We start from the raw sequence: 14,303 nt of genomic DNA on the forward strand, positions 1-14,303 counted from the left end.
AAGCTCCACTAGCCTTTTTCTTTCTCTCCACCTTCCTCCTTCATTTCTTTTTCTTTTTGGACCAAAAAAAAATTTCCTACCATGTGCTAGACCTATGCTAGAACTCAAATAATGAGTTAGGAACTCAATGGTGCAAGATAATTATTATTTACTGAATGCTACACATTATATTCTATTCCTAGTTTGAAACTTTTGCTTCATAAACTATGAAGCTTGACTTACTCTTAATGATATATGTGGGAGAGAGAAACACTAAGAGAAGTCCTTTAATTCTGACAGAAACAGTTACAATTGTTATGTAGACAATTCAGATTTAAACAGATTTGGCTGAAATTGCCAATGTCAGTGCAACAGTTACTCAGGTGGGACTGGCTGGTAGGAACTGTGACAAACTTCAAGTTTATTCCAACTTACAAGTGTAGAAATTAAGTATATTGCTGAATTCATGGTCAAGTTAGGAAAACAACTTCCACTTTAGAACTAGTTTAAGATTACATGCCAGAATGTACAGAAAAAGATAAGTGTGGGGCAGACAAGTAGGAACAGATTATAGTTTCTTTCAATTCAGTCTCTGTGCCAATGAGAAAGTTAAATGTCTGAACAGTTCAACATTGATTTGTAAGGGTAAACTGATCACAGGAGCCTTCCTTTGCCTAGTTCAAAGGATAGATAAGTTGAGAGAGTATTTTCCCCTGATGAGTCAATTGGGGAAGAGATAGACAAAAAGGGAGACTTTGGGATTTGGCCAGACGAAATAATAAGCAAGAACGGGGCCTCAAATAAAGTAGGACAAAATGATCAGACCAGTGCTTGAGGAGTATTTGGATGCAGTTGAAAAGTCACACAAGTGAGCAAGCTTTCTGAATTCCTTTTATGTATTCCCAGAGGCCTTGATGACATGTTAACTAAGAGGTTTGTCATTTTTAGAACTTCCTCATTTCTCAATTGCTTCATTTTTAAGCCTTTTATGAAAATTAACATAAAATAATTTAAAAAATAACATAAAATATTATGTCAGGTTAAGACATAATATTTTAATCCTTGATACTTGTGAAATATCACACTTATGAGTGAACACAATTATATTTTATTTTTAAATTTTTAGAAGATGAGGGCAGAGCTCACAAAAGTTATCCAAATCATTAAAAGTTGAAGAACATTTTTTAAAAAGTGGATTCCAAAATAGCTTTTAGTTGTTGAAGACAGAAAAAAAGTTGTATTTAAAAGCAAGTTAAAGAATACATTAAAACAAATTAAAAAAAACAAGGAAAAATGTACTGACTTAGAGTTAAATAATGTTATTCGTGAACATTTCTATGGGACTTTATGAATTACTTCAATAATACTCAAACAACAAAAGCCGTATCACCAAGAGAGTTCCTTTGGAGTTGGCTGTTAAAGAATTTGTCCTGCATCAGGGTATGCATGAAAACAACCTGAACAGACTCAAGAGTATCTGCAAACATGAAAGTGTTTCTCTAAATTGCACTTACTGGCCTTGAATTCAGTTTAGTAGGGACAACTTGAAGCTTGTCATCCTGGACTGGGGGAGTCATTTGAAGCCAAAGGAAGGGCATTTTGCTATAGTTCATTCCTGTGGCTCCGAGTATAACACTCCATAAATTTCTCCTCAGTGCCAGGTATGTACTGAGAACTGAAAAACACATGACACTTCCTAGCCATTTCCAAGAATTCACATGATAAAGGGTAATTATTTTAGCATTTATATATGCTCAATTCTCTTAAAACCATAGATTTTATTCTAAAAAGAACAAATTCCCTGACATTAATAAACCAAGCATGTTATAAATTCTAGAATGCCAAATTAATTTTTTTCCTGCTTAACAACTAATTTCACCCACAGCCTGCAAATTATATCCATGACAAAAATTGTGTTTTGCAACATATTAAAGAAAGACCAACATTTTTGCCTGAGTGTCCCATTAGCCTTTACCTAGAGCTATTCTAGAGCTCTCTACAAACTTTTTTTTTCCAAATAATTTATTAATTATAACAACTGGGAAGAACAGTGTGAGAACGTGACTACTTCAGCCAAGTAAGGAAACAAACATCCTCTTTAAACCTGTCATATTGCCTAAATTTTTATATACTAAAATAACTCTTTTCATTTATTTTTGCAGGGGTTCCCTGAAGAAAGTAGCATTTCTTGCACATCATAAATCTCAGGTCACATATTCTCTGTTCTTCAATGTTCTGACAAAGACCTCTGGGCTTGGAACTCATGCCTGGGTGATTCAGTCTTATTTTCAATAAGAGAGATCTCCAGCACAGGCAAGAGTAGATGAAAGGCATCTTGAATGTAGGAGGCACTGTTTGATGCCTGGTAGGAATTGAAAAAAACAAGAAAAAGTAAGTATCATAATTACATAAAAAAAAAGAAAATATGAAATAAGACAACAAAAGAAGGGATTAATATTTGCAATCTAACAGAATTTTTGCAGTAAATTCTTATAAGGAAGAGAAACATTTAGCTCTTAAGATAATATGACAGCACCAAAAAGAATAGTAGCATTTTCTTCTAGCTTGCCTACTAGAAATAGGAGTTGTTTTTGGCATCCTGCTCAAACTCAACATTCAAAGCTTATTTATTCCTTGATTTATTTAGTTAGATTCTGTCCCAGCACTATAGTCAATTACTGAAAAAGGCTTTCAGAAGGCTATGAATCGGCACCAATAGGATTTCCAGCCCATTATGACAGCTCTTCTTCCACTGAGTCAATACAATCAGTGAACATGAGATATCTGCTTATAAACATAAACAAGGAACACTGCTTTCAAGATGATCCAGCATAAATATATTTCTATCTGGTGCAACAGACATATTTATGAAAAGCATTATGGAATCTCTATGATCAGTTTACCAGACAGACTTCATTTATGTCTGAAAATCTCTCACTTTTCAAACGAATAACAGATTGCTCATTACATTATGATAAAAATTATAATTTCAAGGTCAAGAGTGTTTCAAATCTGTAAGCACAAACAGCCAACTCAAATAGCAATAGAGTGCCCATATCAACTGAGATTACCTTTTCTGGATTTATCAACTAGTACTCCTATTCAAACTTTGGTGTGTATTTTTAATACATTTTCTAGCCAAAACAGAGCACAGAAGTCATCTAATTAAATCTCTTACACTGTACTTGAAATTAAAATTAATAAGACTGCCAAGAAGGGTAAATTCCTAATCCAGGATCATATAGCAAATCAGAGAAAGTTCTTTCAACTCTGTCACTCTGCCAGCTCCTAAATCACAAACATGCATTTTTATAAATTGTTTAAATGATCAAAAATGTTTCCATGAGCTATTCAAAGAAAATCATGAAAAGAATTAAAAGCATTTCTTCAATAGCAATTTTAAAATAAAGAAATAACAGGGTTCAGTGCAAGGCTCATGTGGTATAGTGCTTGCTCAGCAAGTTCAAACCCCAATACTGCCCCCACCAAAAAAAAAAAGCCAACTAGTTAAAAAAAATAACTCCTATTTAAAGCTTAACCAATGATCAATATGTACTCTCGCATTGCTTTTATTTTTGGTGGTACTGGGAGGGCACACAGAACGTCTTTACCACTTGAGCCACTTTGAATCCTTTTGCTTTAGTTTATTTTTGAGTGAGGGTCTCACACTAACTTTGTCCGGGCTGGTCTCAAATCACAACCCTCTTACCTCCACCTTCCAAGTAGCTAGGATTATAGATAAGAACCACCATGCCCATCTTGTTTTTGAGATAGGGTCTCACTAACTGGCCTCTACTGGTGATCTTCCTGATTCCACCTCCCAAGTAGCTGGGATCACAGGCATATACCACCACACCCAGCCCTAAGGCAGAATTTTTAAAACATGGAATCGAGAAACCGTCACATAGGTAGGCAATATAATTATGAGATCCTTTCATACATTCTTTTCCAAATACTTAAAATCATCTGCTCCCTAAATCTAACAGATTGATGAGGACTAGGCCAAACATATTACTTCTTTGGCAAAACAAAGATTTTTCTTTTTTTCTTTTCTTATTTTTTTTTTTGGCAAGGAAATGACATGTTTTGCTTTGTAACACCTCTCCTAAGCCTTAGTCCTTTAGGTAGTAGTGCTTGCTTATTTATAATTTCAGCACTTCGTGTTTATCAATGATCTCTGAAAGTATCTCATTACTGAGAACTGTCCATGAAGCTGCTGAGGATCTGAGTAATGACGCCTACTGCTTCTTCCATCCCCTTTTCCCTGTAATGAGCAGGGAATACACATCAGATAAACATCACACTGGTCATATCTGTACCAACAAATAAGCAAATATGGCTAAACTACCAATTTAGATTTTTTTTTAAAAAAGTCAAAAACTAAAGACTTAGAATGTCTTAGGAGTCAAAAACTACTACTAACCTCTAGAAATACTGAAGTAATCAATGGATTAAGAACATCTGCCTTTTCTTTGACCTAGAATAATGAATACAGATTTAAGTTAGCAGAGTACATTAAAAAACAGGGAGAGCAGAATCCCACTTTGAAACACACAGATATAAATAGAAGCATAGGATGACGAGACTGAAAAGAGCAAAATATCACCTCTAGATGGTGAAATTTTAAGTGCTTTAACCTTATTTTATACCTTTCTGTGTTATCCAAATTGATAGTATACTTCTAGTAAACTACTAGTGTTTCAAAGTATCTTCATTTTAAAAGAGAGGTTGAGAAAAGTACATCTGATCCCAAACTTCAGAACAATTTTAAAACAAAACATGTAAATCTGGAACATGTGCTCAAATTCAACAGTTTTTAAAACAGGCTGTTTACTGTAAGAGCATCTCATAGCAAGCCTGGGGGCTGCAAAAAAAAAAAAAAGTGCAGTTTGCTCTTTAAGACAGGCTGTTTAGAAAAGTCACATTTCATGCAAATAAATATTGCAAATTTAATACTTGCATGTGTTAGCACTTTATAGTTCATTCACTAGCTTATCCTTAAGGAACACATGAAATAATTTGCCTTTATAAAATTCATTTTAAGAAACCAAGGAACTCTTTCAAAGACAATATTAAGAGGAAAAGAAAGGCTATCTCTCAGGAATAATTTAAACTCAAAATTTTTAAATTTAATTTGTGCCATGGTCTTTAAGCAAATTTAGAGCCCCACAGTAACTATGCTGCCACATTGACAATAATACACTTATTATATAGCTATATTTATTTGCTTTTTTAAAATCTTGGTAGTACTGGGGTTAAAATGCCCTTGATTATCTTAATTCATAGTCACCAGTTTCTTAATTATCATCCATAATTCACACACCTTCAATAAAATTTCTTACAATCACAATTTAAAAAAAAAAAACTTAAGGTTTACTTACAACTCTCTCACTGACTGCCAACTATATAATATGAATGTTATTACTATTTAAAGTAAGAAGCTCTCTTTAAAAACCAGAGTAAAAACTAGGGGGTTTTATTTTATTAAGGTCCATATTTCCATTACAAGTCTCAGAGGGAAAGTACAAAGCATACGGAAAGAGTTCATAAAAAGAGAACAAGGCTGACCCTAAAATGCATATGAAAATGTGCAGGGACCCAAATGATCAAAAATGTCTTGAAAAACAACAAAAGATATGGAAGACACTTTTTTGATACAAACCCACAGTAATTAAGACAATATGGTACTCACATACAGATGAAAGTCAAGAAATAAACCAATGCACATGTATGATCAACTGATTTTCAACAAAGGACCAAGACAATTCAGTGCAAGAAAGAACACTCTTTAAAACAAATGGTGCTGTGAACTAGTGGATATTCACATGCAAAAAAAATCAAGTTGGACTCCTACAAACCCACCATCCATAAAAATTTACTCAAAATGGATCACAGGTGTTAGAGCTAAAATTAAACTCAGAAGAAAACACAGAAGTAAATCTTCCTAATTTTGGGTTACACAATGATTTCTTAGATATAAAACCAAAAGTACAGGTGATAAAAGAGAATACTGAAAAACTGAGTTTTGTCAAAATTAAAACTTTTATGCAAAGGACACTACCAATAAAGTGAGGACTGGGGGCATGGCTCAAGTGGTAGAGCGCCTGCCTTGCCACCACAAGGCCCTGTATTCAAACTCTAGTACTGCAGAGGAACAAAAAAAAAAAGAAAAAGAAGAAAGTAAAACATCCCATGGACTTAGCGAAAATATGTGCATATCATATACCAGATTTTTAAAAAAAATCATACCCAGAAAAAGTTTAAAGACAAAAACAAAAACTCATACAGGTCAATAATGAAAAGACAAACAACCCAATTAAAAATGAACAAAGCCTGAGCGCCAGAGGCTCACACCTAGCTACTCAGGGTCAGAGATCAGGAGGATGGCAGTTTGAAGCCAACCCAGACAAATAGTTCACGAGACCCTATTTCAAAAAAACCTACAACAAAAAAGGGCTTGTAGAATAGCTCTAGGTATAGGCCCTGAGTTCAAAACCTAATACCACAAAAAAAAAAAACAAATGACCCAAGTAGACATTTCTCTAAAGTTATACAAACAGCTAACAAGCACATGGTAAAATGGTATCATTAGTCTTAGAGAAGTGCAAAATGCAAATCAAAACCACAGTGAAGTGGTATCCACTTCATACCCCCTAAAATAGCTAAAATTAAAAAGACAAACAATACAAGTATTGATGGATATGTGGTGAAAATGAATCCCGCATACATTACTGATGAAAATCTAAAATTGTGCACCCACTCTGGAAAGCAACTGGCAGTTTTTCAATGAGCTGTATGTATCACCCATGTGGCCCAGCAATTCTACTCCTAGCTATCTATCCAAGAGAAATGAAAAAACATGCTCACACAAAAACTCATACATGCATGTTCACAATATTCATTATAATCAAAAAGTAGAAATGGTCCAAATGTCTATCAACTGAAAAATAAATAAAATGTGGTATATATCCATAAAAGAGTACTATTCCATAATAAAAAAGAATACACACTAAAACATGAATGAGCTTCAAAAACATTCTGCTAAGTTAATGAAGCCAGACACAAAATACCACATTATATGATCTCATTTATATGAAATGTCCAGAACAGAACAAATGCAAAAACAGAAAATAAATCAGTATTGCCTTGGATTGAGGGATCATGGAGAAAGAAATGGGAAGTGAATTACAATTATGAGGATCTGGGGGATAGAGGGCAGTGATAAAAAATGTTTTAAATTTTAACTATAATAATGATGGCACATCTCTGTAAATATACTAAAAGCCACTGTGAGTTTGAAACTGTTTGAACTGTGAGTGTGAAACAGAATTTTATAGTATGTAAACTGTATAAAAAACAGCTAGACATTAACCTGTAAAAGGCATGAATTCTTACCCCAGCAGTTGTTAGGCAGGTGGTGAACTCTTTAGACAGAGAGGATAGTTCTTTACATAACATAACTGTCATCCTAGGAAAGGAGAAAGAAAAATCAGAAGAGTTCTTTTTTTCTTTCTCTCTTTTTTACTTAATAAGCTACATTTAACAATTGTCATAAGAAAAAAAATCACTCCTGTTAACACCTGTGAAAGAAGAAAGTTTTTAAAGCATAAATTCACCTAAGTCAGCTATCTAATATATTTGGGAACCCATTTGATTAGGCAATACCACAGGAAAAGGAGGTTCACTCCTTAGAAAAACACTTTTCTAGGAAATACTATCAAGTTAAATCAAAATAAATAATTAAAATGAACTTTAAGGACATAGTACTTAAAAGACCCAACATTCCATTTATAAATATAGTTAAAATAAAAGTCTCCAGACCAAATCCTTCAGGAGTCCAAAGACGAGCATGACACCACCTTCAAGGTGTTCCAGAGTGACTGTCTCTCCTAGGGTATCAGTTTGGAATACAAAATTTCATGGTCACCTTACCTAAGCAGCACAAAGTAATCCTGCTACTTCCTCTCCATATTCCATCTTGGGTTCCAACAGCTGTAGCCAGCACTTGGAGGAAAGTAAGCATTAATGCTTCTCAGTGCCCACTCCCTTCGGTTGCATTTAGATCCCTTCCTTGCCTTTCTCTGACAAATGATGCTGCCTAACCCTCTTGTTTAGCCAATGGAAGTCACACTATTCTTCTCTCCTCTACAATGACTTCTACAGGGGTTTTCTTACAGCAACTGTCTTTTCTCAGGAACAAGACCCTGCAGACCAGTTCCCTCCCTGTTTCTAACTCCCTGGCTTTCTCCCTAAGTCCTCCAACCTGAGCCATGGAAATGGCTTCCGTGCCCTTACTCATCTCTCACTTGAATCATCAACTGTATTTATCATCTCAGCTCTTCCATACCTTCTGTAAATACTCCCTCTGCCAAATCCCAAATGTTGAGAGACTGGCCTATTTTCCTGATTAGACCCCAACAGATACATTAATGATATGTGTTTACTCATTTAATCTCAACACTGCTATGAGGTAGAGGCACCAATTTATTTTCAGTTTTCAGAAATGAACTAAGGTAAGTTAAGGCATTTGGCTACCGCCATTCAGCTTATAAGTGACATTAGTTGGGTTCCAAAGCAAATTACAGAAAACCCTAACACCAAAAATCTCCCATCTTAGCACCCTCGTATCATAGTTTTTTGGTGTCTATTGATCTTATCCTAACTGACAGTGATTTCTGGATACAGGGTATCTTTTTTTTCTTTTGCTCTTAAAAGACATAGTTTTTCCCCCCCACTCATGTGTGCTTCAATGAATAAATGAAATAACAAATACCTCTTTTTAAATAAGGCCACATTGACTAGAAAAAGAGTCTTCCTTATTGGACACATCTTTGTAACATAGCTTATCAGAAAAGCCAGGAAGCTTCCCAGATCTCATTAGATACTGAGCTTGGCACCAAATAAACACGCTAATTCCCCTGCAACCCCCAAAAGAAGTACAATTAAATTAAATATGTGGTTCACTCTTTCACTCAAAGTCTTCTTCATGCCAGGTACTATTCTAGGAAATAGGGATATACCAGTGAAAAAGTAGAGCCTCATTTTCACAAATTCTAACTATGTGCCAATAAAGGGGGGAGACTGCATATAAATACCACATACACACATATTTTGAATATGTATACAAGTAAACATATATACCTATAAAGAACCACACACTAGATAGTGATATGAGTTAAGAAAATAAATCAAAGAATTAAAAGAATGATGGGAGAGGCTATTTTTAGACTGTGATGAAGGAAGGTTTCTCTGAGAAAGTGGCATTTGAATAGAGATCTGAATACAATGTGGGAATGAGACATTCTGAAAAAGCATTCCTCCAAGTGGCAGGAATACCACTTTTCCCTACGATAGGCTACTTTGGGGTTATTTATCTCTTATCCTTAAGGGCGCTCAAAACAAAAGTAGGTCTTTCTTATGGAATGCTGTAGAACAAAAATGATATTGCAGCTGCAGCAAAGTCCAGAATATAAATAGCCCTCCCAATCCTAACACACTGGACACTCTTTTTTTTCCAATAAAAATTCTCACTTAAATCAGGAAGTCTATTGGCCAAGCATGGCAGTGCATGCCTATGATCCCAACACACAGGAGGATAAGGGAAGGGGATTGTGAGTTCAAGGTCATAATGGGCTACACAGAGCTCCTCTCTCCAAATAAAACCACCTTAGGTCTATTTAGAAACAACCATATCTTTTTTCCTCTTGGGATTACTATTCTTTTATTTTGCACTATGTTTGCTCAAATCAGCAATACGGTCAGAAAAAAGAATGGATGTGGGACTTAAACCAGTGTTTAAGTCCTGGGCTGCACAACCTGGGCAGACTACTTAACTTCTCTGAGTCTGTGTTTCCTCTTTTTTAAAGGAGGACTAATCAATTACCCTTTGTGTTGTTATAATAATTAGAAATAATACATATAAATCCCTTAGCATAGTGCCTGGCATATAATGAGCACTCAGTAACTAATAACTATTATTATGGACTGAAGTAATTGGAACTATTTTCTGTTTTAACTTATGCCAAGTTCTGCTCCTATTAAAACTAACACTCTACAAAGAAACAGTTTTTAGAGCATGAGTCAGTTAATAAAAAGGACAGGCTTATAATGTACACTTATCATAGCTAAATAAAAAGAAAAACCATGCAAAATGAACAAATCTCAAATCTGTATATAGGTGCAATGTAAACAGTATATTTTGTTAAAAGAGAAGTGTCTAATAACTTTGGAGAAAACTCCTTAGCAATTTGCATCATTTAAAAAGATATCATCGCACATACTGGGAAAGTGTTTGGCTTCTTCCTATGGCTGTCACTTCCTGCTTCTGGTCATGCAGAACCAATGCTGCTGTTTTGTGGAACAGTTCAATTGAGTAGGCAGTCAATTCTGCTAGGCTTCTGATTGCAAACGCATGGATATTCTGGACGGGAAAACAAGCAAACAAAAAAGCATAACAAAACATTAATTTTGGTTTTTGTTTTTAAAATCTGAATAGAAATGGCACTACCTTGCTTCTCTCATACTGAAGAATTTAGTATTTTAAGAGAAAAGACTAGTAATAGTTGCCCTTTAATAAACTGTCTCTTCTTCCACATTAATGATAGTTTTGTAGATGAGTTCATAACTACAAAAACAGAAGTTCCCCTACAGTTGGATGTGATCAGGTGATTAAATTTTAGCCAAAAGATTTAGATAAAAATGGCCCATGGTAGCATCTGGGAACCTTCTTCATGACACAACACATGTGCAGTATTTATTTGTTGTCGTTGTTGTTGTTATTTTTGTTGTTGTTTTTATCTTTGCTTCTCTTTTACTCCTAAATCAGAAACTAAAATGCTACAATCTTGGATCAAGGTTGAAATCACAGATAACATTGCAATAAAACAGAAGGACCCTGGGTCCTTGATTATAATACTCACATCTTAAATTTATTAAAAAAAAAAAGTTACCTCTATTGAATTCTTGCTGACTTCTACAGTATTTCCTGCTTCCAGCTGTTTTTCTCCTTCTTCTTTCTCTGCTATTGGTTTGGCCAGACATGCCCTGGTCCATTCATAGGTTGCATTTCTTGCCTAAATAAGGAAAGATAGACACTGTCCAACAATTCAATTCCACTCTCCAAGATGACTGTGCACACATACGAATACATTAGCACCTGGAGATTGGGGCTCCTCTCTCACCCAAACAAACTATTGCCTTTTCAGTCCTTAACTTACTAGATAAGAACTCTTTACCTTTATTCCTTTTGTCCACTCATTTGTTTTGAAATTCTGTTTCTTTGGCTTTTTAAAAAAAAATCTAAGGTATAACTTGCATATAGTAAAGTATATAAATCTTCAGAGTACAGCTCAAGAAATACTTATATGTGGATATGCCTGTAAAACTGTGAAGCAGATCAAGATGCAGAATATTCGCATCACCCCCCTCATTGTCCTTTCTCATTCAATCCTGCTCATACAAGGTCCTCCTCCTACCCAAAGACAACAACCTTCTGCTCTGTATAAATTAGTCTTAGCTATTCTTAAAATTCATAAAAATGGAACCACAAGTTCACTTTAATTTGTGACTGGCTACTTAATGAACAATAAATGTCAGTTACTATGTATCCACGTACCAGTAATGCATTCTTACTGCTGTGCAGTATGTCACCTTATACATATACCACAATTTATCCATTCTCCTGAACATCAACCCTCAGGTTGTTTCTAATTTTCTTTGGCTTTTTTAACACCACTATTTTCTGGTTCTCCATCTACCTTTATGATCATTCCTTTTTAGTCTCTTGTAAGTATTGACTCTACTTGGCCAGTCCTTAAGCACCAGTATTATCTAGACTTCCGCCTTTACTGTCTACATATCTTACCCCACGCCCTCTCCTTGAGCACCTGCATCCATCCTACTTCAGTGTCTTTTAACTAGCCCTGACCTGCTGCCTATTCCTAGATCCTTACTTTCAGCCCTTACCTTTCCTGAAAACAAAGTATTCAAATGCCTGAGTAACATACATATCAGATATTCTGCAAGCACCTCACATAAAACATGCAAAAACTTTTTAAAGTTTTTTCTCTCCCTACCCCTGAACTTTTCATTCCTTTGTTATTCAAAACTTTAGAGGTATTATCATGTATCAGTGATCTAGTCCAAAATATGAGACAGCTTAGATTTTTTTCCTACTCTTAATTAATCACAATAGTCTGATTTTACCCAAGTATTTCTCCAGTCTGCCCCCAACTTCTTCCCACCTTCTTCAAGTGATGACCTACTGTCATCACTTGAATTCAGATCCACTTCATGACTTGTCTTCCTGCTTCTGATCTAGCTCATCTTAAATTCATTTTCATCCTCCATAATGCTATCAGTGAGCTGTCTGAAGTCTAGAGCTGACCAATCCTCTTTCAGTTAATGGTTCCTCATCAACTAGATCATGCTCCTTCATATGATCTAACAAGTCCCCATGACCTATACCCTACTGAAAGGGTAGGAAAGTGTGGGAGTAAGTGGTTGAAGATGGCTTGAGTTTGGGTAGCCAGGAAGGGTCTCTAACGTGTGAAATTTGAGCTGCACTCTGAAGGGTAACAAGGACTTAGACATACAAATTTTTAGGCAAAGAGAGCTGTAAGCTCAGGAAAATCAACTTAGTATATTTGAGGAACAGAACAAAGATCAGTATGAGAAAATGGACGATGAGAGAGCATGGTAAGTGGTAAGAGATGAGGTTAGAGTTTTATAGAAGAGAATAGTGAGATGAGTCTGGAAAAGTTCCTAACAGTTGACAAATAGTCCAGTATGTGAAATTCTTTGCTACCTCTTCTAATTGATAAAATGAGAGAGAAAACAATTAGAGATTTAAAAAGAAAAATAGAGAGCAGTAAGACCACATAAAATTTTTAAAAAACTGATACCATAAATTTAATATGCTCAAAGGGGATATTTAGTGGGCATAATGACCTCTCTTGTAATAATCCAGTAAGTGAAGTCATCATAAGCTACTATGCTAACTCAAGATAGTCTGCCATTATTTTTCAAAATTATCACTATCATGCTCCCCTATGATTCAGTCTGGAACTTCTCATTGGTGAGATATAGAGACTTAGGAATTAAAAGTACCTCAGAGCTTAAATTTCTCTAACAACTAATTTTTTTTTCTAGCTCAAAAATAATGAAGCCTAAAGAAGGAATGGAATTTTCCTAAGGTCATATCACATATGAGTATAAAAATAAGAATCAAGAGTCATATTCCTAGACTCCCACTTCAGTGCTCTTTTCCATACATCACACATATTAGGACAATCAGGCTCTGATCCTTAACCATCAAAATCTCAATGCCCAATATTCAAATAATCTGAAAACTGTTTTCAGAGAATAGCTAGAACTCTCAGACACAGGAGATGATGAGACAAAAACTCACTGGCCTTTTAAAAATATTTATTAATGTGATTTCCTTAAACAAGGAATGGTGACTTTCTCATCATTATTTCTCAACACCTAGCAAATTACTGAGCAAATGTTTACTTACTGAACATCTGTATGCACAGGACACATGGGGCTAGCTTCTATGGGGCCATCAACAGGGAGTATTTATTTACATTGAGCCAGGCACTTTGGGTAAATAAACACATTTAATTCTTGTAAAAACGCTACAATATTTTTCCCACTTCACAAGCAAGGTAACTGGGGCAAATAAGTTAAGCAAATTGCTCAAGGTCACACAGAAGAGAGGTAGTAAAACTAGGATTTTAAGGACCGATTATGTGTAGACTTTGACTTCAAGAAATTTAACATTTTAGGGGGGTAAAGAGGGAAAAAGTAAGGGAGAGTAATAGAAGGGGTTAATCTGATTAAAGTACAATATATTCATGGGTGAAATACCATGGTTAAATCCCTTTGAACAATGAATATACACTTAAAAAATGAAGGATGGAAATGTAAAACAGGTCCCTGTTAGGGGATGAGTACAGTGAGGAGGGGGAGGGTAAATGGAGAAGGTAAAGGAAGAATGAATATGGTTGATGGACTTTATATACTTTGTATGAAAATAGAACAATGAAACCTGTTGAAATTATTTAAGTATTGGGAAAGGGAATGAGGAAGAATGATGGTAGAGGTGAACGTAACCAAGATACATTGTAAGCATATATGAAAATGTCATAATGAAACCCTCTTACACAACTAATAAATGCTAATAAAAACATTTTTAAAAATTAAAAAGAACTTTAATATTTAGGCTAATAGGTAAGACACACACATTTAATAAAAACTATGATGTTTATAAAAAATACATATGCACATGATCAAGTAAAACAAGTAGAGTGTTGCTACTCAGG

At 35.0% G+C, this 14,303-nt stretch overlaps 1 protein-coding gene across 2 annotated transcripts in view; it reads right to left on the reverse strand.

Annotated features, from left to right (window-relative positions):
* Positions 1–251: 251 nt before the first annotated feature.
* The window catches only part of Fam114a2 (family with sequence similarity 114 member A2), a 39,865-nt gene continuing 25,813 nt past the window's right edge, over positions 252–14,303 (reverse strand). For both annotated transcript variants that reach the window (XM_020181796.2, XM_020181794.2), the window contains exons 10-14: positions 10,929–11,051; positions 10,260–10,399; positions 7,375–7,447; positions 4,403–4,456; positions 252–2,341 (exon numbers count right to left, since the gene is read on the reverse strand). In XM_020181796.2, coding sequence (XP_020037385.1) covers positions 2,207–2,341; positions 4,403–4,456; positions 7,375–7,447; positions 10,260–10,399; positions 10,929–11,051 — 525 coding nt within the window. In that variant the 3' untranslated portion in view covers positions 252–2,206. The remainder of the gene's footprint in view (positions 2,342–4,402; positions 4,457–7,374; positions 7,448–10,259; positions 10,400–10,928; positions 11,052–14,303) is intronic.

This window comes from Castor canadensis, chromosome 16 (assembly GCF_047511655.1).
Source record: "Castor canadensis chromosome 16, mCasCan1.hap1v2, whole genome shotgun sequence".
NCBI classification, from domain to species: Eukaryota; Metazoa; Chordata; class Mammalia; order Rodentia; family Castoridae; genus Castor; species Castor canadensis.